The 26,756-nt window shown below is 47.9% G+C and overlaps 1 protein-coding gene across 4 annotated transcripts in view; it reads left to right on the forward strand.

Annotated features, from left to right (window-relative positions):
* Positions 1-26,756, forward strand: part of LOC138453172 (cysteine-rich venom protein-like) — a 281,590-nt gene that overhangs the window by 14,140 nt on the left and 240,694 nt on the right. For 3 of the 4 annotated variants that reach the window (XM_069605764.1, XM_069605766.1, XM_069605767.1), the window contains exons 2-3: positions 8,181-8,245; positions 17,598-17,711. In XM_069605764.1, the coding sequence (XP_069461865.1) occupies positions 8,181-8,245; positions 17,598-17,711 (179 nt within the window). Of the gene's footprint in view, positions 1-7,707; positions 7,748-8,180; positions 8,246-17,597; positions 17,712-26,756 lie in introns of those variants that run through there. The other variant, XM_069605765.1, reaches the window with a different exon arrangement.

The raw sequence follows: 26,756 nt of genomic DNA on the forward strand, positions 1-26,756 counted from the left end.
TCTCCTTCAGAGAGGGGGGAACTCCTCCCAAAGAAAAATGGGTCCCTAGGGATGCAAATCCAGACTGGGGAGATGTGGAAACTGAGCTACCGCCGCCCACCATCTCATCCCAGAACCAACAGCAAGAAAATCCCCTGGTTCAAACCCATCCTGGTGACTGCCTCCAAAAAGGGGGGGGCGGCCCAGAACCGGAGCCAGGGGAACCCACAATGGCTCCGATCTCCAGTTGCCAAATCTTTCTTTCAGATTCCCAAGGCTCTCCACAGAATTCTGCCCAAATCTCTTCGCTAGCGAGGTCCAAAACCAGAAAGTTAACCCACCAGTTGTCCAAAAATGTACATTACCTGTGCCCCCTTGAGGAGAAGGAGGGAAGATATTATGCCCCGGTACAAGTACAGGGGCAGGGTACAATCTCGGCACTGGTGGACACTGGATCTCAAGCTACCCTTCTGTCCAGAAGGGCCTTTGACGAACTGAATGCAGGAAGGGGAGAGAATTACCAAATTCCTCTCACCTCTCTTCCGGGACAACTACAGAACTTTGACGGGAAGGAAATTCCCGTTGAGGGGACTGCAGACTTGGACATTAAAATTGGGCGACATAAGTTGAAACACCCGGTCATAGTTGTGACTCCAGAGGGCACCCCTTGTTTACTGGGGAATGACCTCCTGAGAAGGTTGTCACCCCTAATAGATTGCGTAAACAAGGTCCTCTGGACCCAGACTAGCCGACCAATAAAATTAAAGCAGAGTGTCAACCATGTTAGTTTAAACGGCACCTGCCACATGGTTGAACAAAAATCTGACCAAGTAGAATTCCACTTCCAGAATAACCAGATTCCAGACGTGACAGTAATAGCAGTAGGTCAACAGACTGGTGATGGGGGGTCCTCTCTATTTCTGAAAATCAACCTTCCTTCCAGTTTAAGGTGGTATTCCACGCTGGAAGGAAACACTCTGAAATTCTATACTAATCCACAATCAGAAACTCCCACTCCTATAGTCCAGAAATATGTGAAATCAGCTCAGAGCCTGGCTGATATTCAGCAAATTGGAGAGCAGTTGTTCATCCCTGTTCAGTTAAATGATGGGAAGGACTCTGTTCTCGCTCGAGTGTGTGTGAACAACGGTAAGAGCTTCATCAGCGAAGCCATGTTCCGCCAACTCCCAAAAGATCCAGCCATTCCCACATTCAAACTGATAGACAAATGGGAAATGGACCTGGAAGCGCCTAATTCCAAACATCTCCTGCCAAGCAGGTGTATGCTCAAAATCTCCATTGGCAACAAGAGCATAGTCCACAATTGTTGGGTCGTGCGAGACGTCCCTGCCGCCTTTTACTTAGGCAGTGACATTCTCAATCGCTTTGCCATTAGTTTGGACCTAATAAACTTCAAAGCTTGGTCCCGATTAGCGGATAATCCCATGGGCTTTGATGATCCAGAAAAAGCATTTAGGTCAGCTCAATTGCTACCTTATGCAGTTGAAATTCAGGTTAAAGAGGAAGTCACCATCCCAGAAAGGACCCGACAATTCTCCCTGGAAGTGAGAGTTAAAAGGGGACAAGAATTGAAAAACCCTGATGCTTACATACATCTAAATGCTTCTCTCCAACAGCAAGGGTTGGGGGTAAACCCAACTCCATTAGTCAACATAGAACATGACACCATTCCAATAGAGGTGGATAACAGCGACTTAAAGAGTATTACTCTAGCCGCAGGCACCATTATTGGAATGGCGGTTGATGACCGACATTTTTCCATTGATTTAGGTAACGAACTGTTAGGGCCAATCCCCAAGGACTGCGTTGACAGTGACAGTGATGACAATACAACACCAGACAGGATTTTTACCCGGCATGGGGGGAACTTCCTGGTGTACACTTCCTGCCCTTATGGTAAGGAAGATGTGACTTGTGACTTCAGGAGGGATGAGGTGACTTTCCAGGTGCATGAAGGCTGCCTTTCCCACCTGAAGCCTCCGGTCCAAATCAGCACTCTGACCAGGGACTTCTCCACCCAGCTGGAGGAGGCCGCGGAGATAGCCAAACCAGAAGTCTTTCCAGGCTTCAGGCAGATGGTGGAAGAGAGAGTCAACCTAGCTGATGCCTGTGTGACTCTGGAACAAAAGCAAAAGTTGAAACAAGTTTTCTTGGATTTCCAAGATCTCTTTGCGGTAGACTCATATGACTGTGGTCGCACTGACATCCACACAACAACAATCCCCACGGACCCTGGCATGACTCCTGTGTTTGTGAAGCAATATCGCTTGCCTCTCGCATCAATGGAGTCCCTTACTGAAATAATTAAGAACCTTGAGTCCAGGGGAATAATCCGTCCAGTCCACAGCACCTTCAATAATCCGGTGCTGGGAATATTGAAGCCAAACGGCCAGTGGAGACTCTGCGCCGACCTCAGGGAGCTCAACAAACGGGTCCATACTTCCCGATGGCCTCTGCCCTACATTGACCAAGGGCTGGCCCAGATCCAGGGGTCACAGGTATTCACTGCAATAGACCTGACCAATGGGTACTGGACCGTGCCTGTCAGTAGGGAGGACCAATACAAACTGGCTTTCACCTTTGGGGGTCAGCAGTACACATGGACCCGGACTCCCTTCGGATACCTCAACTCCGGCAATGAATTCAACATTTTTCTACACAAGGCCATGCCCGACCTGGGTGCGAGGGGTAACCTGGCTTATGTAGATGATGTCCTCATCAAAAGTTCATCTGTGGAGGAACACATAGCGGAGATCCGTTATGTTCTGACGCAGTTGAGGGCCGCCGGAGCAAAACTTTCCTTTCAGAAAGCACAGTGGTGTAGAACCCGTGTTAATTTCTTGGGGCATGAGGTTACTCCTCAGGGTCTCTGTCCCCAGGAAAAGAAAGTGGAAGCACTTCAGAAACTGAAAGACCCCACAACTCTGCGGGAACTAAGGAGCCTCCTTGGACTGACTAATTACAGCAGAAAGTTCATTGAGGGCTACGCAGAGATCACTAGACCCCTGATTCATCTCCTGAAGGGGGGGGTCAAGTGGGAATGGGGTCCAGAACAAGCCGAGGCAGTAAGACAACTCAAGAGAAGCCTCTCACAAGCGCCTTGCCTAGCTTACCCTGTCAGAAACAAGGAGTTCTTCCTGGAGACAGGGTTCTCTAATACGTGCTTGACGGCCGTATTATACCAAAAGCATGACAAGGTCAATAAAGTAATCTCCTATGCGAGCAAAACTTTATCCTCTGTGGAGGAGAAATTCAACGATTGTGAGAAGGCACTCCTGGCGACGGTGTGGGCATTGAAGAATTACCGCCCGTTTATCCAGGGGGAGCACATCATAGTGGAGACTCCACACCAGCCTCTGCAATATCTCCAAAGTGACAGAATCCGGGCCGGAAATGTGAGTAATTCCCAAATTACTTCCTGGATTCTGTCAATGCAAGGCTTTCCTGTGGAAGTCAGATATGGCCAAAACAAGGAGAGTCCCCTCGCGCAAGGTCTGGCTGACTTGCATGATTGTGCCAGAGAAAACTGTCTCGAGGACGAGAGTCTAAAAATAAAGGACAACACGGAGGCATACCTTAATTCCCCACACAAAGTCTTTGAAGAGGACAAGTGTAAGGGAATGCCCACTGTCTATGTGGATGGATGCTCTTACCATGTTGACAACAACGGGGAGAAAGAACTGGTGGCCGGCGTAGGGAATGCATGGGTGAATGAGTCCCCAGAACCCTCCGCTGGATACAAAATTGGTCCCCGAAGTAGTCAGGTGGCAGAATTGATGGCTGTGCATCAGGCCATCCTCACTGCTGTCTAGCATCAACTCCACGAACTGGTCATAATCACAGATTCGGATTATGTACGGAACGGGTTCGTGGAGCACCTGGTTAATTGGAAAACCAGAGGCATGTTATGTGCTAACAACAAACCCTTGAAACATGGGAAGTTGATCCAAAACATTGATGATCTGGTCACATCGAATGGGATGACCACCTATTGGAAAAAGATCAAGGGTCATTCCAAAGTAGAGGGACCAGACAAAACTGGAAATGACTTAGCTGATCAGCTGGCCAAAACCGGGGCCATCCAAGGGGATCTAATTGAGATTGAGTCCCTGTTGGGGGAAATCCAGGTCACTGCCATCACTAGGTCCCAGACAAATGCTCACAACGACCTTTCAATTGCACAATGGAGTAAGGAGACCCCTGATGCTGATTTGATTACTGCTCAGAAGGGGGATCCAATAATTGGTAAATTTTACCAGCACCTTGATGACCCTGAGAACTTTCCCCTGACGGATACCGATTGCATTGGGAAAGAGGACCTAAGAGTGTTGATGAAATGTCCAAAAATGTTCCGGATCCAAGACGGTTTGTTGGTAAGGAAATCCAAAGCTGGCCACGATCAGTGGGTGGTTCCTACCTCATTCCGAAGCCTGATGTTAAGTCACGCCCATGATGCGGCTACCGCCGGTCATAGGGGGTTTCACACAACATTGGAAATCTTAAGAGAGGTTGCATACTGGCCACACATGGGGCAGGACCTCGACCAATATTTGAAGGGTTGTCTTGTGTGTGCACAATTTCAGCCGACATCCCTCACGCACCGGGCGCCTTTACAAAAGCGGGGGATGACACTGCCATGGTCAGATTTACAAATCGACTTTGTAGGCCCTGTGATTCGCTCGGCTAGGGGGAATAAGTACATGTTGACTGTGACATGCTTGTTTTCCAAGTGGGTGGAATGTCTCCCAGCCCCAAATTGCAAGGCAGAAACTGCAGCTGCCTTGATGATTAACCACATCTTTTCTCGTTTTGGTCTACCTCAAAGGATTGAGTCAGACAGGGGTAGCCACTTCACCAGTGAAGTAATGACAAAGATGTGGGAGATACTGGGGGTCAAGAGAAAGCTGCATATTGCTTATAGACCAGCTTCTTCTGGGGCAGTAGAGAGATATAACCGGACAATTGTGAGCATATTAAAGAAGTTTGTGGCAGATTCTGGGCCAAGTTGGGATATCCGATTACCTCTGGTCCTAATGGCTATCAGATCTACCCCTTCATCTGCAACCAAAATGTCACCATTTGAGTTGATGACTGGGCGCAAGATGGTGCTTCCTCAGCATTTGCTCTACAGGACCCAAGAGCAGACACTGATAAATGCCTCCACTACTCATGAGTATGTAGAGAATTTAAGGAAACACCTCCAACATGCTTTTGCTTATGCTCAGCGGAATCTAGAAAGATCAGCTGATAGCATGAAGACCCATTATGACCTGAAAACTTCCAGGAAGGAATATCAGGTGGGAGACCGGGTCTATCTATACAACTTCCAAAGGAACTAGGCCAAGCAGCGCACATTTTTCATCTAATTCAATCTATTTAACCTAAGTAGAACTGCCTGATAGCTCCAAATCTGTCACCTGTCATTCTAGCTGCAAGCTGCACTTGTCTTTTTGAGCTTTTAAAATTTCAAATCTGAAAAACGACCTTTATTCAATCGCTCATATCTCCGCAACCGTTTGTGCTAGAGACTTGCAGTAACTTTCATCTGAAAGTTGAGAATCTAAGCTTTTAATCGCACTAAGAACCGCATTCCTACCCCCTATAGCCGTAATCGCAGAACACACATCCGCGAATTTTACCGCGATTTGCAAATTTCTCCTCGTGTAAAAACAGCTGCTGCTTGCCTTCCTTTTGCCAGAAATTCGTTTAACCTGCTAATCATTCCTGAATCATTGCAAGAGTGAGCTTGAGCTAATAGTAACTAGATACCACTCACCCTGAACCTCTAGAGGGAATCAAAAGCATTTTAGCATATTTTTTAATTCATTGCCAGCACATATCAAAGCAATTTGGGCCTGTGTTTTCAAACTTCTGTAGTCTAAGCTTGCTGGGGTGAACTGAATTACAGTTGATCACATTTCTGAGAACTGTGTGCTTTCCTCCCATTTCCTTGCATTGCATAAAGAGGGGGGGGGAGTGAATAGCCAGAGAAAAGTGATTACATTGTTTTGTTGAAATCATATTGAGTATTTTCTGTACTGCATTTCATTCCACCTTGCATCCATTGGAAACCATAAAAGTATTGTTGCTATCTTATCCATCCTATAACCACTCATCATTGATTATAAAGAAGTGTGCTAGTGCCAGATTCTCCGTTGTTAATCTTTATCATATCAGATTAAGTGTGATATTCAATAATTAATTTATTATAAAGTGTGATATATATATCTATATTGTTTAAAGTTTCAAATAAACCTTTTAACTTGCAAAACAGAACTACTTCTTGGCTCAGTGGGGTCAGGGGGATTCCAACAGAGGGGTGTTATATAGGGGTAGTCATCCAGAGCGCATGAACTGGACATAAAGGTATATCAATAAGGGTTTTCATTCAGTATTATAGATTAGGCGTTGACTTAGCTGTAGTGTTGAATTGAATCGAATCCTCTTACATGATTTAGACAGATAAACAATAAAACCGAATTAAAAAAGAGATAAAGATAAGAAAAATAAAAGAGGGAAAAAAAGAGGACAACAGGAAGCCAGGGGATCGAGGAGACATAGAAGTGAAAATGAGGGGAGAAAAAGGCAGAGGAGTATAGGCAAGTTGTAACTAACCTATTATCTGCCGTTACATATCTTTGCCATTCACAGTCTGTACTGGCAATCCTGCCACTTTGTTAAGCCCAAATTTATTTACTACGAGACCACCAACCCCCAATGTTCCTTTACTTCAACTTTCAATTTGAGCCTGTGTTAAGTCTGACTCCTGTTGCAGCAGTCCAATTTTTGCTAGAACTTGATTAACTGCTATAGCAAATAGATATGGGGCCTCATTACGACCCTGGCGGTCCCGTAATGAACGGTGCCGGTATGGCACCAGCACCATTCATTAAGGGATGCCTGATTACGAGGACCCCTAGTGGGACCCGAAACAGATGTCTGGTAAAACCAGATGTCTGTTCCGGGTCCCGCGAGGGGACCAAGGAGCTAATAACGGGCCCATTATTAACAGGCCCGTTATTAGCTCCATCCCAATGGGGAATGGTTTTGTGCATGAGGAATTACCGGGTCCTCCAAGGTCAGAATAACCAGGTAATTCCTCATTCACAGAACCCGGTTATGAAGCCAGGTATGGAGGCAGCCTTATTGAGGGCATGGCTGCCTCCATACTCGTAATGAGGCCCATGATCTTCTGAATGTTCTGGTGACCAGTGATACAATGTTTTTACTGCTGATTGGAGGGAGTCCAAACCAAGACCTGTCACATCACTGAATGTGCCTCACCTGGCATATACTTTTCTGACAAATCCATGCTACCATGCTCTGGGTTGCAATCCTAGAGCAGGAAAATCAGTAATAACCTATCCCCAACATAGCTGCTTGAGAAATGGTCTTTCTGCACCCAACAGTTGTTTATAATGTGCACAGTTATTGACTTGTTGGAGGATTCGCTCAGTGCTGCCTAGAAAGACATATGCAATTCGAAAAAGAAGGGTACAATCCTTCAGGTTTGTAGGGACAAGTCAATTTTGACAATAAGCCAGAATTGGTCTACGACTTATATTGGCTTGTTGGAGGTTTCTCTCAATGCAGCCGAGAAATACATTGGAAGTTTAAAAGAGTAGGTTACATGCCTTCATGTTTTAGTGACAAGTCTATTTTGACAATAAACCAGAATTGTTGTACGACTTGTGTCTCCCTAGGTGTATCCCTGCTATCAGCATGGCCTTAAAATCCAGCTGTAGAGGTGGGTCCACCAAGACCCCTGTATTCTGCCCCTAATTGTAATAAAGCAATATATAGCGAGGAGACGGGCCGACCCTGCCGGTAACGGGTCACCACCCAAGTTAAGTGCCTGTGCGAATGTTAAGAAACAAGTCATATTTCATGCACACAGTACTGTGGGTGGTCTTGTAAATGGCTAAACTAGGTTTATAATATTACTGACACTCTTGAACATATTTATAATTCTTATTATGAAGTTGAATTGGAGTGTTAATGTTCTTCTGGCGCAATATATTTTCTTTCACTAGCCTAAATCAAATTGAACTATTTTATAATGTATCTGCTATCATTTTGGAAAGTTTTGAAAGGCAAAATTAAAAAAAGTAATGCATGAATGAAATAGATACTGTAACATCCTCATCAAGAATGACTGAAATGTTACTTTTGCTTTTCAGGAATGGCTATGTTGGCAGTGGTGGCCATTGCTTTGTTTGTTGTTTTGGACCAATCCAATGGGCAGGTAAAGTATTCATCCTTCATACGAAGTAAGCTGTATGTGCATCTAACATGGTATCTGGGTATACAGACGAGTCTTCCAGGGATCCATGTGTAGACTGGGGAGCAACAAATGTAGGGGAAACTTGTATAGTTGAAGCAAAATCAGAGATGCAAAGGCCTGTGTACCAAGTAAACTGATTTGGACACCAAATGCGGCAGGTTCTAATTTGTGCTCACACCAAAAACGGAACGCCAGCTGATTTTTATGTGAGCAGAACGTGCATCTTATATGCCAGTTGTTCAAGAGTAAGATTGCAACATTAGGGCACTGCTGGTCTGCTCAAACCATAAATGGCCGGCAAATGTTTACTGAGCCAACCATTTAAACATATTGCGAGAAATATTCATGGGTCATTTGAGGGCTCCCCAAACCTACCACAACCATGAATGCACGTTTTGTGCTTTGGAGTTTGTTTAGTAGTGATCATAACGATTTCATAGGTGCTCTCAGTGATACATGTTTACACGCACATTCCAACTGCTATATATTAAGTCTACATCTATACGGTTAGCACGAGGTCGATCTTGTGTCATAAATGTGAAGAAAAAAAGAAATGTGTCCAGTTTCTGTTGAGACCTCACCGAGGCCTCTTACCAGCCTGACATAAAGAGAGACACGGGAGCCGGTGGCATATGCTACCTTCTTTATTCACATTAGGCAAACAACTGCCAAACTTGTCCCCGCCCTCCCTAACCCCTACGTAACATCCTGTCTGTCCTGCTTGGACCGCAACGGCAGCCCACCCACACAATGATGTGGAAGGTGCTGACAGTTTCAAGCACCATCAAGGACATATTTTACTTTTCTGTTTTCTTTCATGTGTAGATAGAAAAAATAATAAAAATACTGATTTTTTCTTTTCCCAGTGCGAGGCTCGTTTCACATTCTAGATAAGTATTTCGAGGGCGTGGTTAACAGCCGTCACGTGTTTCAACTTGCTTGGTCATTATCAAGGCCTATTTGTGATTAAATCCTGTTCAATCTCTGGGACTAAATCGTCCCACTTGAATATTATTGGGGTATCATTAGATTAGTCCGTATAGCAATAGCAGATACTCAATAATCTCACGAAATGAGATTACAAAATCGGTCCCAGTGCATATGCTGATTGTAGTAATCCAAATTGAAGGTTCCAATCATAAAGAATCTAGTTCATAGGATTAATCCAAAATCCAAAGGATGTCACGGGTTAAATCACCTCAAAAAACTAATCATATCCAGTGCCGCCCAGAGATTGATCAGGATTTAATCACAAATAGGCCTTGATAACGATCAAGCAGGTCGAAACACGTGACGGCTGTAGGCAGTTCCTGAATAAAAACAAGACTTTAATCATCATAACACATGTTATCGTCTCTATCCAAATCAAATTCAGATTTTTTGATAATCTATTGATTGACTTAGATATCTTGATGTATCTTTCAACCAAGCGCGATTATGGTCTTGTGACACTCCTTGTGATATTTGTATTTTTCTGGAACCTCAGTGGGTGTTTCTCAGTCAAGAAGATTTTCGCAGCTTGAGATAGAACTCATATTTCAGTTTGGAAAATAGCGCAGTCTTTTGTATCTTACCCACTGGTGATTTTTAAATTCTACATAATTATAATACCTGAGTTTCTTGCTGATGCAAAAGAAATCATAACACATATAAGAAATACTGATCATCGGATGGGCCTGAACAGTTGGTATTAGCAGAATTGATAGCAAATAATGTGCCCTCCGACAATCACACCTAAAGATGGCAGGTGAAAATTAAACAAAAACTATATGACTATGTAAATGTGAAGAAATACCATCTAGAAAGCGTGTAGAAGCCCTGTTTTTTATTGTTTTATATTTATTTAAATTATGTGGGTAATCACTCTTTCAGTGACAAAAGCATGCCGTTCTGAATCAGCTCTTGATCTGCAAACTCTGCTCTCCAAAGGCATACAGAGGTGTCCTTTTGACAGATGTTGTGACAGCCAAGTCGACCCAGAACATAGGTTGCATTTTAATCTGTGACTCTTCCAGAACTAAGTAATTTTGGTTAACTATCATCCTGTTGGGAATTTAATCTCTAAACCTAAGCCATAAGGCCATATGTGAATTGGTCATGTGAATTGATAATTCAAATAAATAGTAAAGCCACATCTGTTTTCTATCATAAACATCTCAATACTGTGATTCCAAACCAGCCATAAACTGGCTGTGCAAATTATCCCTAGATTGGTTGTATCTGCTACAACTGGCAGGAAAATAGACAGTATGATATGATGTGATATGATATGGCATTTATAACGTGCCTATGCACAAGTGTTTCAAGGCATGACGAGGCAAGGGAGGGGGAACAAAGATAGGAGAGGACAATGATCCTAATAGGCCTGGTGTAATTCAGATCGCACAAGTGCATGGGAAGGGGGACAAGGACAGTGCAGTACATGGTAAAAGATAACAAGTAAGTAACGGCCAGCATGTGGTAAGTGCATGGGTAAGTGCGGACAACAAGTGTCGAGGGCTGGTAGGGGGACTGTAGGGATACAGAAACAGTCCCCAAGTGCGGGTTTGCCAGGTGGGCAGTGCAGGTGTGTGGCGCTTGCGGGGAAGGACGTGGGCCTGAGATCGGAGGGTGTCCATGTAGCCAGTGCAGTTCCGGTAACAGCCAGGAGGTCAGCAGAGGAGAGGAGGAGAAAAAGCAGAAGCAAAGAGAAAGGTTTTCGGGTGCTTGCGGAACCATAGATGGTTCTCCTCAAGTTTAAGGGAAGCAGGGAGGCTGTTCCAGAAGGAGGCCCCAGCTGAGGAAAGAGATCTACCACCAACTCATTGCTTGGAGAAGCGACTGATCATGAGGGAGTTGGAGGCGGATGAGCGATTAACTCGAGAAGGAAGATATTTAGGAAGAGAGAGTTGAAGCTATTTAGGCCCAGGCCCCAAAAGGCCTTGTGGACATTGCAGAGGGTTTTGAACTTAATCCTCGCAACCACTGGGAGTCAGTGCAGAGATTTCAGTCCTGGAGAGGTACAATCCCTGGGCTTGAGGCCAAGGAAAAGTCTTGCAGTCCTGTTCTGAATAAGTAGAATGCCTGGAGAGCAAGCAGATTTAGAAAGAGGCTTTTGCAATAATCCAGACTAGAGAGAACCAGAGCCCTGGAGACAGTGAGCTTCGGTGAGATGGAGAGAAAAGGAAGAATACCCCTCATGAGGTGTAGTTGGTAGTGTGACTTCTTAGAGACGTCAGAGATGTGAGGCCAGAAGGAGAGTGTGGAGTCGAAGATGACCCCAAGGTTTTTAGACCTGCAGGTGGTAGCAGGAAGAGGGCCCAGAGAGGCCGGCCAGAGAGCTGCAGGGCAGGAAGGAGAAGGTGTGCCGATGAGGAGAATCTCAGACTTACTGGCATTAAGTCAGAGGTCATTGGTGGAACACCACTCCTGGATGGCAAACAGACAGTCAGAGATGAGGGAAGGAGAGGAGGAGGCCGAGAGTAGCCTGAAAATGAGCTGAGTGTCATCACATAACACTGGAAGTTGGGGTAGAGAGCGGCAATGTGGTGGGAAAGGAGTGCCAGGTATTGGTTGAACAGCCAGGGAGAGGGTTAGACTCCTGGGTAACACAACATGTAGAGAAAAAGATAGCAGAGAGGAAGGACCCAATTTGGATCTGGGAGGGTCGGTCAGAAAGGAAAGAAGTCAGCCACGCCAGAGCCTGCCCAGTGATACCCAGGACATCACAGAGACGGTTGAGCAGGATGGCATGGTTGATGGTGTCAAAGGCAGAAGAGAGACCAAGCAAGGGGTGTTAGAGTCAAGGTTGGAGAGCAGGTCTTCATGGATGTTTAGGAGAGCAGTTTCCATGCTTCTGGCAGCTCTAAAGCCAGACTGACGGTCATGAAGACAACCAATAGATTCAGTGTGGAGGTTAAACTGGGATATGGACAGTTTCTCCAGGAGCTTGCCCAGGAAGAGAGTGATGGAGATTGGGCGATAGTTAGCCGGGCAGGAGGGGTTGGCAGAGGGTTTCTTAAGAAGAGGGTGTACAAGGGTGTGCTTTAGGGGAGATGGGAAGACTCCAGTGGTGAAGGAGTGATTGCAGAAATCAGCCAGGGCAGGAGCCAGGGAGTCGATGTGGTCCTTGATAGTTTTTGAGGAACAGGGGGGAACCTGTTTCAACAAGACTTTCATAGATCAGACTTGTCTAGAAACATCATCAGCGGAGAACAGGGGAAAGGCAGAGAAGGAGGGAGGAGAGGTGGATGAAGAAGGGCCAGAGAAAGAGCAGCGAGGCAGGGGAGGGAGGGGATAGGAGGAGAGTGAGGACAGGATGTCCTGAGTTTTAGAGATGAAGTGAGAAGCCAGTACTGTGCAGAGGGCCTGGGAAGGGACAGGAGAGGTAGAACTTGTGGCAGGATTGGCCATTTCCTTGCAGATTTTAAAGAGTTCAGCCGAGTTGTTAGATGGCGCTGAGACGCGGGCTTGGATATGAGGTCTCTTCTTGGTTAGTACAGAGAGCCGGTACTGCCTCTGCAGCAGGCGGCAGGCCAGTTTGTCAGAGGATGTACATGAAGCACGCCCTTTCCTCTCGGTCACCCTGCAATTACGTTTTAGGGTGACGAGTCTGAGTCGTACCAGGAGTTGCACTTGTTTTGGGCTTCAGGCGGATTCTCATGACAGGGGAAAGAATATCAAGAGTATCCGATATAGCAGAGTGGAGGGTGGAGAGGTCTATGTCAAGGTGAGAGTCAGCCAAAAGGGCAAAGGGGGGGAGGTGAGAAGGTGGTGGCGAAAGCCTCAGCTGACAGACGCTTCATGGGTTGGATGACCAAGAAGGTGGGTGGCAGTGATGGAAGTGGCTTGGCCTGAGGGGTAGGGAGGGTGAGGTGGGAGGAGAGGAGAAAGTGATCACTCCAGGAGAGAGGAGTGGTGAGAGGGGCAGAGAGGGGAAAGTCTGAGGAGATCAGAACATCCAGGGTGTGCCCTGCAGAGTGAGTCGGGCCAGAGAGGACAATAGTGAGTGAGAGAGAGTCGCAGAGGTCGCAAAAGAGTCCAGAGGGAGGACAGGAGGCATCCAGGTGAATGTTGAAGTTTCCAAGAAGGAAGAGTTGAGTGGTTGAGGCCAGGAGTGAGGAGGAGAGGTCCGCCCACTCAAAGAGGAAGGAGGAGATCTGACCAGTTGGCCGATAGATAGTAGCCACAGTAAGGGAATGGCTAGGGGAGAGAGAGAACCTGTAGATGAGGCATTCAAAAGAGGAGTATGCCTGTGTAGGAGTGACAGATCCAGGAATCCACCCAGGGAAGATCAGGGCAACACCCCCACCAGAGCAGTTGGACCTGGGCGCAGAGAGGATCTTGTAACCATCAGGTAGGAGTGTATCAAAGTAGGAGTTGCCTCTCTCTAGATCCTTTATGTGGTCAGTTAACAGCTCTCTACAGCAGGATAGCCCATGGCAGGAGCAGCCTGGGAAACAGGAATAAAAGAGCACACCCTAAAGAAAAGGACTAGCCTCACAAAAGGTTGTTGCACACCAAGAGGCTTTGATACTTTTGATACTATGCATGTCTGAGAAGGGGGCTGAGTTAGTGTAGTCAGAGGGAGCTTAGCAGAGTTGGCAAGGATTCCACCAGCTTGCTTTTCCCTGTACCTCACCTTCCTTACTGTCTCCTGCTCTTCCTTTGGGTATAATGCAACGAGGCAAAGATCACATACCAAAAGGACTGCATCTGGCCTTTTGCTTATAAAAGAAGGGGCCACCGACCACTTTTTTGATTCACTTTTGAACTATCCAACCCTCAAGGAAGAATTATTTTGGGCCTCTTTTGGGAGAGCAGTTTTCTCCAAAGCCCTCCACCAGTGAGCGAAGATTGAGTGTTCCAAGCTTTACTTATGACCCACTATAAGGGCACCTTGGTGGTGATCTGCCGCTGGAACAAAACCTGCTTTTCTACCAGCTAATACCTTACCAACTTTGAGCCATAATCGGACCTCCAGCGGCACTCATCAATCGTAATCAGTGGTTACCAAAGATCTCAAACCAGTTCAACCTATGAACCAACCCTGGTATGCCTGATGAACTGCATCAGATGCATTTTACCTTCAAACTGGTCTGAGCTAGAGCTTCAAACTGACTTACTGCCCACTCGTCTGTTGGACCAATATGATCTGCCACAACCAAAACCTGGATCTACTGCCATCTGCAAAATATTGAAGCCTTGTTTGACACCCTCAAACCACCTAAACATGTAGTCTGGCACTTTGAATTGACCCTGTCCACCTTGTCGACCTCTTGGGGTCTTAATGAATGGTTAATGCCCATTTGCACCTTTTTCCTACAAGACATATCCTTTTTGAACTCTGTGTTTTCCTATCTGCTAACAATCCAGAGTGCTGAAATATTACATTCAACACATTATTACATCCAATATGTCTCCGTATTCCTTTACAGGGGTGGAATTTTGATAGTGTTCTTGATATTAAGGTGTACACTCTATAACTGAAATAAAGAATCTGGTTAGTGACTGTAGCATAACATAATATGTGGGGCCCCCTGTGAGCCCTGCTGTGGGGCAACCTCTCGAAGCTCCTTGAAGTAGCGCATGCCACCACAGACACCTATGAAATGCACATGATTATCATGTTGCCATGGGGCATTCCCAACACTGAGAAAGATGTAAGTACATGTTTTAATCACAGTTTACAACTTTCACCCATCGTAGAAACAAGTGTGGTAGCACCTGATCCCTAAATCTGCCAGTCATCATTGTGCACAACCACTAACATTATTATGTTGATGTCAGTGATGGAGGCAGCTTTTAGATTAAGATTGAGGAGACAACTTTGGAGTAGGTATCAGCATTCAAGGTCAATGACAGTAGACACGTATGTTTAGTGCAGAAGATTTAATATCTACTGCAAATTGGTGCTGGATGCCAAGTGTCATAAATAATGAGACATAAATAATGATGGGGGATGCAGGTTTCTCACCCTGTGAAAAATGTTAAAATGTATTCAAATGATGCATAGTCGTTTAAGAATTTTAAAGCACAACCTTTGAAAAAAGAATTGTTTTTCTATAGGTTAACACATTGATAAATTTAGTAGCGGACACTTGACTAATAGAACTCAGGAGCATTTCACAACATACAATAATGTTTGTGTCCAAACATATGCCAGCTTTGTCATTGTATGTCATCTATAATGTAGTTGTGCCCACAATCTATGCCAGTATGGTAACTGGAAATCACTTTCTTGCATTTGTGGCCACAATCTCTCCCATTAATGCTCCATGTGTATCACTTTCACAAAGCTGTGACCACAATCTATAAAAGTAAGCATGATTGTAAATCACCTATTGTAACAATGGTCACAGTCTGTCACACTATTGTAACAGTTATTCAGTTTAATACAACTATGACAGTGTGATCATAATAATTTATTTTCATGAAGGTACAGCCACAATCTATGACAATGTGGCCACTGTTTATAACTTTCATGAAGCTGTGGCCAAAATTCCCAATTAAGCACTTTGATGGCTTTCATCATTGTCACTATAAATATGATGTAGCACTCCCCATCAAACATATACTGGAGCAGAGAGCCATTTCAAATCTTTCACACACACACACACACACATACACACACACACATACACACACACTGCATACATTGAAATAAATTCAGACAGAGACACATTCAAACAATTTTTGATATACTTATCTTTTACTTGAAATGACATTAAATGGTCAACTGCAGCCAGGCAAGGGTTTTACAACTTGGAACTATTGTGGAGAGTAGATGTAATCTTTAAGTAAATGGGAGTTGGTATTCAGTGTCCAGGGAAGTCCAGCAACCTGGTAGGATCAGTTTGGGGTCAGGTAATGAACCTGGTGCAAGGGAGACAGAGTGGAACCATAGTTTGGGGTTTCATTCAGGTACTCAGGAATGACCAGGATGTGGCCAGAGGCCATGTGTGTTGAAATGGTAGTCGTTAGAGATTAGCATGAAATGAGGGCATCAGCAAATCTTGGCGGTTAAGATGTTTATCATCAGTTCAAAGGGAACTTGTTTCCCTCCCTCCTCATATTGTTGAAGTATCCTTGGTAAAGCCATGTGCATCATGACCGTGGTTAGAGGTCTCCAACAAGATGGAAACTGTAATAAATTAGGATTGTTGTGGATGAATATGTGACCATTTGTGATGTAATGACCTGCTACGGAAAGATCCTGAAAAGGGGTGTGCTTAAATATGAGATAAAGCAAATGTATGTTGAAAGGGCATGGTGGTTAAATTAATGTATCTAATGAGAGCGTGGGAACTCAAGGGGATTATATTTATTTGTATAGGGTTGACCAATCATGTTTTTGGGGGCTGACTTTGTAATGAAATATGTGGGAGTGTGATAACTGTTGTAAACTGTATATAAAGACACCTTTGTGTGGTTCAATTAAAATCGGGTTAGTTTGGCTCTACAGCGTCATCTAGCCAATCTCAGCAATTTGTACAATAAACTTGCTATACAGACAAATGTGCACTCACTTCTTGAGAGGTGGGCCTGTTTTGGTAAGGAGATCAGTGGTCCCCCCCACACATTTCTCACACAAGACTTAACAGGGTACTAACCACTAGACATACTCGTGTAACCAGTCAGGGAAAATGGCCTCTTCGTAGAGACATAGTTAATTATTTTTGACCTCACATGAATTATTCCTGTACTGAAAAAATAAAATATCAGGAACATTAATGCCTTCTTTCTATTCAACATTGTAAATTGTCTTAAAAAGCCATAAAACATTCCATAATATTCCAAAACTAAACATCAAGTGCATTTCCTAAAACATAGGTTGGGTGAAAAAGCATGTAGGGACTGATTTGGAGTTAAGTGAATGAGATATAATGTGAACAAAGATTCAGAATTTGACCACATTCCACGTATTAAAATAAAACACATACAATGAATTCATTTGTCACATTTTGTACTGCATGCTACTACACTGTGAATATTGGTCATAATGGGAGAAGCCCTCTGCTGTGCACATTTCAATGCAACGAGGGCCATAATGGGAGAAGCCTTGTTCTGCACATTTCAATGCAGCAAGGGCCATAATGGGAGAAGCATTGCTCTGCACATTTTGACCTTGTTATTATGCTACTCCCTTTGAGAGAATCTATTATTGAGGCATAAGTTGCTTGCTGCAGGGGTTGCACTGTGTAGTAAAGTGGTATGGCACTAGTAAGTCATTCTTGGTAGACTACAACTTGAAGCTTCACACCTCTCCATCACATATGATAACAAAATTAGTGTATTTTTAAGTAAAAGCTTTTCATGTAATTATGTCTTGCAGGATGCTCTGCCACGCCTGGACACAAATAATGAAAAGGTTAAAAAAGAGATTGTTGGACTAATCAATGATTTGAGAAGAAATGTAAAGCCACAATCTCAAAATATGCTGAAAATGGTAAGATGTTTTTCTACGTAAATAAATAAAGGTTTGCTTTCATCGATCAGAAATGTAATTAGGAAAATATTGTCTATCAGTAGAGAACTAGTTATTCTCTGGGCTGATAACGATCATGTTTTCCAATTCAAAGTTACTATGGTGCTGCCCTTTTCTTGCAGGTGTCTGGAAGCATCTAAGGGGGTAATTCATAGAATTCAGCGCATAAGTGGCACACGTGGCTGGCGCACAGTGTGCGCGTGCGGCAGTCTGCGCGAGCCGCGTGCACCAAAATACGTTTCGGCGCACAGCATATTCATGGATTTTAACATCCATAACCAGCCGTGGCGCATAGTGGTGCAGCGACCATGCAGCTGCGCCAGTTACGCCCCCAACCTCTCCCCATGCGCCATGAACAGCACACAAATCCCGTACATAGCGCACAGGCCAGTGGACCAGCATACAGCCCCCAACCATGAAAATGTCTGTAAAAATCCCCACGCACCCCTCCGAATACACGTACCCCACTGCGTGGGAAGTGTTACACATGATTGGGCCTTTTGGAGCGGGGTACGTGTATTTCTGGGGTGCGCAGGAAGTTTGCGAGCTGGGTACGTGTATTTCTGTGGTGCATGGGAAGTTTGCGAGCGGGGTACGTGTATTTCGGGGGTGCACGGGAAGTTCTACACACGATTGGCAATTGGCCGAGCGAGGTACGTGTATTTCTGGGGTGCGCGGGAAGTTTGCGAGCAGGGTACGTGTATTTTTGTGGTGCACAGGAAGTTTGCGAGCGGGGTACGTGTATTTAGGCGGTGCACGGGAAGTTTTACATGCGATTGGCCCTGTGCGAGCAGGGTATGTGTATTTCTGTGGTGCACGGGAAGTTTGCGAGCGGGCTACGTGTATTTCAGGGGTGTGTGGGAAGTTTTAGACGCGATTGGCCCTGTGCGAGCGGGCTACGTGTATTTCGGGGGTGCGTGGGAAGTTTGCAAGCGGGGTACGTGTATTTCTGGGGTGCGCGGGAAGTTTCACACGCGATTGGCCCTGTGTGAGTGGGGTATGTGTATTTCGGGGGTGCGCAGGAAGTTTTACACGCGATTGGCCTTGGGCGAGTGGGGTACATGTATTCTGATGGGTGCTCAGGGAGTATCACATGCGATAGGCCTTGGGCGAGTGGGGTACGTGTATTACTGTGGTGCACGGGAAGTTCTACATGCGATTGGCCCTGCGCGAGTGGGGTACGTGTATTTCGGGGGTGCACAGGAAGTTCTACACGGGATTGGCCTTGGGCGAGTGGGGTACGTGTATTCTGAGGGGTGCGTGGGGAGTTTCACATGCGATAGCCTTGGGCGAGCGGGGTACGTGGATTCCTGGGGTGCGCGGGAACTTTCACACGCGAATTTGCTTGCAGAGAGGGGGTACGTGTATCCAGTGGGGTGTGTGGGGTGTTATACACGTGAATTGCAAGTGTGGGTCCTCCCAGGTGTGCCCTTGACCCCCTCCCCAGCCCGTGCAGGCAGCCTACACCACAGGGGACTACCCTGCACCCCTGGTCATGTCCCGCAGGCAGCCCATCCACCATGGACATGCCCCCCAGCCAGCCCACATGTCACCTTGCACTAGTGATCACCGACTCATGTCCCTCAGCACCCCCACCTACCCAGCATTGAGGGGCACCTGCCATCAGGCCCCGACTCATGTCTCTCAGCACCCCCACCCACCCGCATTGAGGGGCATCTGCCAGCAGGCCCCGACCCATGTCCCTCAGTACCCCCACCCACCCAGCATTGAAGGGCACCTGCCAGCAGGCCCCGACTCATGTCCCTCAGCACCCCCACCCACCCAGCATTGAGGGCCACCTGGCAGCAGGCCCCGACTCATGTCCCACAGCACCCCCACCCACCCAGCATTGAAGGGCACCTGCCAGCAGGCCCCGACTCATGTCCCTCAGCACCCCCACCCACTCAGCATTGAGGGGCACCTGCCAGCAGGCCCCGACTCATGTCCCTCAGCACCCTCACCCACCCAGCATTGAGGGGCACCTGCCAGCAGGCCCCGACTCATGTCCCTCAGCACCCTCAGCACCCCCACCCACCCAGCATTGAGGGCACCTGCCAGCAGGCCCCGACTCATGTCCCCCCCAACACGTTATAAAGATGCACAATCATGGGCCTCATGTGCACCAAAATCCCACAGCACCCCACCCCAGTCTTGAGAGGCAATCAAGTCCCCAAACCATCCCACACTGAAATGGCTATTCCATGACACAAACCGAAAGTCAACTATGTACATCAAAACATGTCCCTCACACACACACACACTGGGTAACCAAGTGATTGTCTAAATCTTCTTTTTCACATGCAGTAACCCAATAAGCGAATACCACACATGGAAGTAAGAAACAAAAATGAATTATGAACAAAATGAATGAAATGAAATGAAAGCATAAAACATATTTCAAACGATGAAATTAAATGTATGTCTGAAACAGAATAAAAAAACATATGAAGAATCAATCCAAAGTGATGAAAAAAAACATGTGTCCAATCTCACAGTCCACCAAATGAAATCCAAAGGAAATGTAAATTGAAAAATCCATTGATCCATGGTGATAAAATAAAATAAAATCCTCACTTGATCCACTGTTCAACTATGTACACAGAGTTCATCCAGGGTCCATGAGCCCAACAAAAGAAATTAAACCTATCCAAAAAACTACCTAAGAAAAGAACTATATACAAATGTGTGGGGCATAGTCCAAACACCCCAAATCAAAGGAAAACGAAAATGAAACCTAACACTAAAAACTATACACAATGGCGGCGGGCTAGTCCGATGGCTCACTTTCAGATTTCCTGGGCCAGGGCATCATCGAACTCCTGCTTAATGTCCTGGAGGCGGTCCTCTTCCATGGCCCAGAGGGATCGCAGGGACGATGCCATGTTGACCTCCAACTCCCTGCGCATTGCCTCGAGGCACTCGGCCCGCCTCAGTGCCCTCCGCATGGAGTTCTCCGTCCTGACCATTGTGAGCCGTGCCGCCGCTCCATATCTATGGCTGGCCCAACCGCTGCCACACGGAAGACCCTTCCAATCCTGGGTCCTCCTGCCCTCTGGCAGATGCCTGCCCCTCGGATGTTAAAGGCCTCGAGCCATCATGGCTCCCACCTTGTTGCTGCTGCTGTTGTGCCTGTGCCTGTGCCATGGCTCTTGCTGCCTGCACATCCTCCTCCGGCTGGGGTGCAGTTGTTGTGGTGGCAACCCCTGCTGGACGTCTGACTCCAGACTGTAGCAGGGATGTGTCCTCCACCAGCCGGGCCGCAGGGTCAGAGGCAGCTCCACAGGGTACCCAGGTGATACATGGGTGGGAAGATGGCATGGAGGACGACTGGCGCATAGGGGGTTGAGGTGAGGAGGGGGTCGGAAGAAGGTCCAGCATACAGAGGAATCCAGCCCTGGTGACCCGTCCCAGTAGGTAAACGCAGTCAACGATGCATCCGAGATGACCTGCAGTGTCTTCACAAAAACACTGCAGGTCACCTCGCATGCCCAGTTGACGCAACGCTATCCCAGCCAGGACAGGCTAACCCCGTCCTGGATTGCCACATTCGCAGGGAGAGGAAGGCCAGTTGTTGGGCGCTCATCCCCTCCCTGAAAACGGGTATGGACGTAGGCATCCCTGCTGGTGCGGGATGATCCAGTCACAGGATCGGGGACATGATTACACACAGGCACCTCCGCGGCGGCCTGTGCTGCCTCCTGTCCCTGCCACTGCACTGCACCACTAGCACCAGTGGAATCCCCACCTCCAGACCCCGTGTGTGTCCCTTCCACAGCCTCCTCCTCCACCAAACCCCCCACCAACCTGGATGACTCTGTGCCATCTTCCTCCGTCGGACCCTGTGGGATCTCACCTGCCCCTTCTGCTGACGAGGAGTCCACCTCCGACCTCTGCCTCTTGGACCTACCCTCGGCAGCTGCGGCCGGGACGCGGCACCAGACTCCTCACTCCCCGACGAGATGACAACATGGGAGGGGAACCGGGCATTGCGTATCCGGCTGGCGGTGCGATCCCTGCCGCCTTGCTCCACAGCACCCTCTCCGCCCTCTTCATCAGTTGACGCTGCAGACAGGGAGAGATAGGACACAGGCATCAGGGCACTGTACAATGGACTAATACACACATGACAGTTGTACATGAGTGACAGTGTCAAATTCAGACAAGGCATCACACTCCCCAACACACATGTCATTCCAACTCACACACATGAGCAAATCAACAGGAATATCGCACCAGGCAGCACCATCCATACACATACAACAGCACGAGCAGCTGAAGGTGAGCCTGACGTCACATGCAACACGGGGAGTGCATAACACATGCACACACGCCACCAGACTGACAACATCTGTACATCTCCACCACTGCAGTGACAATGTCACCATCCATGTCACATCTGGCAATCAGCCTTCTACATGTCAGTGTCACATGCATCCATGTTGCATCACAGTTGCACACTTGTCAAATACACCCACATGCACATGTGCATAGTGTAGATACATGCAGCATGAACCAGCATCCATGTGTGACACCACAACCATGCCACAGTACATACTCATAATTCATTACATGTGTGCACCCACACATACATTTGCAGAGCATGCTTACCAACACATACACCATCGATGTGTCTCACACTTGATAGGAATCACATGTGGCAGATTCACGTCCCTGTGCATACGCAGCCATACATGTCCCTACAAAGACATATGTGCAACCTGCACACTGCTGGCACACCACAACATGCACAGCGTCCGATCAGTATGCATGTACACTTACCGCTCAACTCCAGACGGATCTGCTCCTCAAGGGCCTGGACGTGGAGCGCTGGGCGTTTGCGTTCCAGGACCCTCATGTGGTTGTCGGTCAGATGGACCCGGCACCCCTTGGCATCCGCTGCCTTCAAAAGGCGCCGGGCCTTGTTGAGGGTCCTGGACCTGAAGTCCTCCCAGCGCTTCCGGACATGTTTGATCTAGCAGACTGCCACCCCCTCCTCGTTGATGGCAGTCACAATGTCCATCCAGATCCTCTTCCGTCCTTCATTGTCAGTGCGCGAACTTCCAAAGAGGGCATCATATTACCCTAGGACTTGCTCCACCAGGACACCAACTTCACTGGCACTGAAGCTGGTGGTCCTATGCCTCTCTGCCTGGGGGTTGCCAGTGGTGCCAGATGGTGTAGTGTCCGACATGGCAACCCCAGAGGCAGGTGTGGGTGGGCAACTGGGTACTGGGGCTGGGCTGTGGAGCGATGGTATCCCAGTCGGGAGTCTTCAGTTCCAGCAGGGGTGGTCACAGCAACTGCACCCCTGGCTGACGTGCAGGAACCAAATAGCAGGGCATGTGGGCAGCAGGCAGGCAGGCAGCAGCAGATGGCAGGTGGGAGCTTGCTCAGGGCTCTGGGGGGGCAGGAATATGGCCTTCTGGGCAGGAGCGTGATCTTCCGTGTGTTTTTGCGTGGCCAGCTTGATACGGAGTGATTTGGCAAGCGTGAAATCTGAGGAAAGGCCCTTAGTGCGTAAGCACGTCTGTGACGTTACGTGTGCGGGTGTTTCCCTTGTGACGTGTGCATAGTGATTCAGCGCATGAAAAAACTGCACATCCGCGTGTGAATGCATGTAATCCGAGGAAAGGGCCTACACGCGTAAGTGACACGACGCGCGCAGGCGTTTCCCTCAGCACGGGTTGAAGGTGAGCGGGGCCAGCAGTTTGCTGTACTTGCCTTTCGTGGAGACCGACGTGTGTGTTGCTACTTCATGTTGTTTCGTGTGCCATCACAACTTCACAGCGGATCAAGGACGTATCTCTTCTTTTGGCGGGGGTATTGGCTATGCATGTTTTTCATCATCACGCTAGTCTGGCGGTGAGTCGCGCATGCTATTTTTCCCACTGCGGGTGCCCCTGTGTATCGCGTACCCGTTTTTGAGGTCATAGTAGCCTGTGTCTCCCAAGCGTACACGGTTTTCGTATTACTGGATGCCACTGCGTACTGCGGGAGGTTAATTCCACGCATGTAGGCTGCAGGGGTTGCGTGCATGGTTTTACTGCAGTTTTGGGGTGCCTAAGCATTGCGTGACCCGTCACTACATCACCGGGGTCACATACAGCCTTGAAGGTGCAGAGGTGCTGTTAACATCTTGCATCCCACCCCCTTCACCCCAATTGCCAAGGACAATTGTGGTGTACACCTCCCATTGGAACTCCTCCATCTGTGCTGCACAAATCCATCTGTGCCATGGTTGGGAGGCCACCAAAGGTGAGGGGCGCCTCAGCTGGGCGTCCTCCTTGTGGCGGGTGTGGTCAGGGACATGGCCGGGTTGACCAGGGAGTAGGGGGACTCCAGGGTGTCCAGGGTGGCCACAGAGGGAGAATAGGCATGGGTGTGCCACTTGTGCACAATGTTTTGCCATGTGTCAGTACAGTCATGCCACCACCCCCTGTTGTTCTGGGAGATGCAGCTTCTGCATCTGGCACTGGCGCCCGTGTGACCCCGCAGTCCATTTCATCGACTGCCTCGGGCCCAAGGGTAGGGGTAGCTGCAGGTGCAGCTGTGGACACCACCACCCAGGCTCAGGGTCTGCCAGCACTGGCTGCGTTGGCACTTGAGGAGTCCTTGGAAGATTTCCAACAGGGCAGGAGGGAAACCGTAGGTGCCTGCAGGGCTGCCCTGGCCAAGACACGTGTCCCTGGGGCAGTAATGTCATCTGCTGCCCCGACAAGCCAGGTGTTGGCAAGTGCAGTGGCAGATGCAGCCAACAACACCCGGTTGTGAGTCTGCAAACCAGGACAGTCACAGTCAATGACCCTTCCACAGTGGTTGTTGCTGGACAGGGTCCATTAGAGGGCACCCAGCTGCCACTGACGCAAGTCAGGCCTTTGGTCGTCCCTCCACCTGCCACTCCCTTGGCTCAATCCACCGGTGCCACTGGCCATACTGATCAGGGCGGCATTTGCCAGCCAGGGTCTGCGCCACAATCCAAGAGGAGGAAGGTTGCACCTGCAGCACAGGCTGGGACCCCACACACAGCCACAACCTCCTGCATGTCGAGGAAGAAGACTTTCTGCAACCAGGAACTGGACTTCCTCGTGGACTACTTGCGGGACCACAGCCGTGACATGCTAGTGGGGCCTAATTGTCAGACTATGGCTGCCCACCGTGATACCCACTGGAAGCAAGTTGCGGAACATGTGAGTGCATTCGGCCATGAGGTGTGCACGGCGTAAGAGTGCAAAAAGGCGTTGAAATGACCTCAAATGCAGCTCTAAGGCTAAGCATGCCTCAAATTACAAATTGACTCTGGTAACTGGCAGTGGGCCTGCACCTGAGGAGGAAGACCTCACTCCGCACGAGTCCATCGTTGCGGAGTTCATACCACCTGAATCGGTCAAAGGAGTGGGTGAGATGCCGGACTTTGATGCCCAGTCCAGTGAGTGTTGCTGCGTGTTTGTTGAGGACATGTGTGTTTTACTTGTTTGATGTGTTGTGCATGACTGCCACTACATGTCATGTGTACATGGTTCTGATGTGCAAGTAATGCAATGCTTCACTGATGCATGACTGCTCTGCAGGATGGTGGACATGTGGAGCGGACGCGGACTCATCACCACTATTGCACCCTACTCACATGCTGGTCACCAGGATGCCCCTCCAGTACATGTTCCAGTTCACTGGCCCTTCTGCATGTAGCCTGGGGGGACCTTCCTCTCAGCCCTGACAATATGTCATAGCATAACTGACATGTGTCCTCTGCCTGCATGCGGGTACTCCACGTAGGCATGCTCCCTTGCCCCTCCCCCCCCTGCACCCCAAATTCAACTTTGCACTGGTACGCTTCAATTTTGCCATTGAGTACTTACCTGTTCATGCGTCCTGTGTACATGCTAACTTCCACCAGCCAATCTGCCAGACATATGCTGTGGGGTACATCCTGTGTACTTGATGCAGTGGGTCTCACTTGGACTGTGCAGATTCAGATGCCCCGCAGGGACATGAGTGCCCATTCATGCTCCCTGTGGATTCCATGGATGCCCCTATGTGTCCTTGACTGTATGATCATTATATTACGTGTCCAGGGTGACCTACATTGCATGGCATTTCATCAGCCTTCCCAAGGCCACTGTGGCTCAGTCCTGCGTCACACACATGTTTAGGGTGTGACAGTCTGTGTGGGTCACAGGCCTCAGCCCGTTTCATGGCCAATGACTCTGTCCAACTGGTGTAGTGTCTTCTTCACACGTGGGTGTACTCCTGAGGTTTCATCATGTGTCCTGCTTACTGTCCCATCATCATCTGCTGTGTTGTTACTTGACTCACATGATGCAATTGATGCTAGTCAACACTGTCTGTCAATACACAGGTCTATGGTCATCCTGTTGAAGCCATGCAAGGCATCCCTTCATTTGCACTTGGGGGAGGGGTGGTTTGCTTGTAGCCATACTACCCATTGCATGCACATTGCACGCACATTGCACGTGATGGCTGAAGTTGACCTTGCACTGCCTTCAAATTTTCTGAAACACATCATGAAGTATTTGTACATGTGGATAGTGAGTAACGTACAAATGTGCTGCACTGCATCGACCCACTTCAGAGCGATATAACACCCTTCTAAATGCCTAATCACAGAAGCAATGTCAAGTTGAATCAGCATGCATGGCAGGTTCTCTTTTGTGTGTGACATGTCTGTTTAATGTGTTTGGTGTCTATGTGATGTCTATGTGTGTGTGCGTTGTGTGCTTCTAACATGTGTAGTGACCTCTTTTCTCTCTACTTTTCAGATGATGACGCAATGGAGCCAGAGGATGGTGTTGTCATGCCAGGCACAGGGTTGTTATCACTACAGAAACCCGGCACAAGTGGGGGTTGTGGGGTGTTAGGCCATGAAAACCCACATGTGCTACAGTCCATCTTGTCTTTGGCTGGCAATGAGTCCAGCCCTGATGACCACTCTGACATCCATGTCGAGTTGGATGTGCATCAGGTCCATATGTCAGGGGTGAGTGATTC

The sequence above is a fragment of the Ambystoma mexicanum genome, chromosome 4p (assembly GCF_040938575.1).
Source record: "Ambystoma mexicanum isolate Mex_15411 chromosome 4p, UKY_AmexF1_1, whole genome shotgun sequence".
NCBI lineage: Eukaryota > Metazoa > Chordata > Amphibia > Caudata > Ambystomatidae > Ambystoma > Ambystoma mexicanum.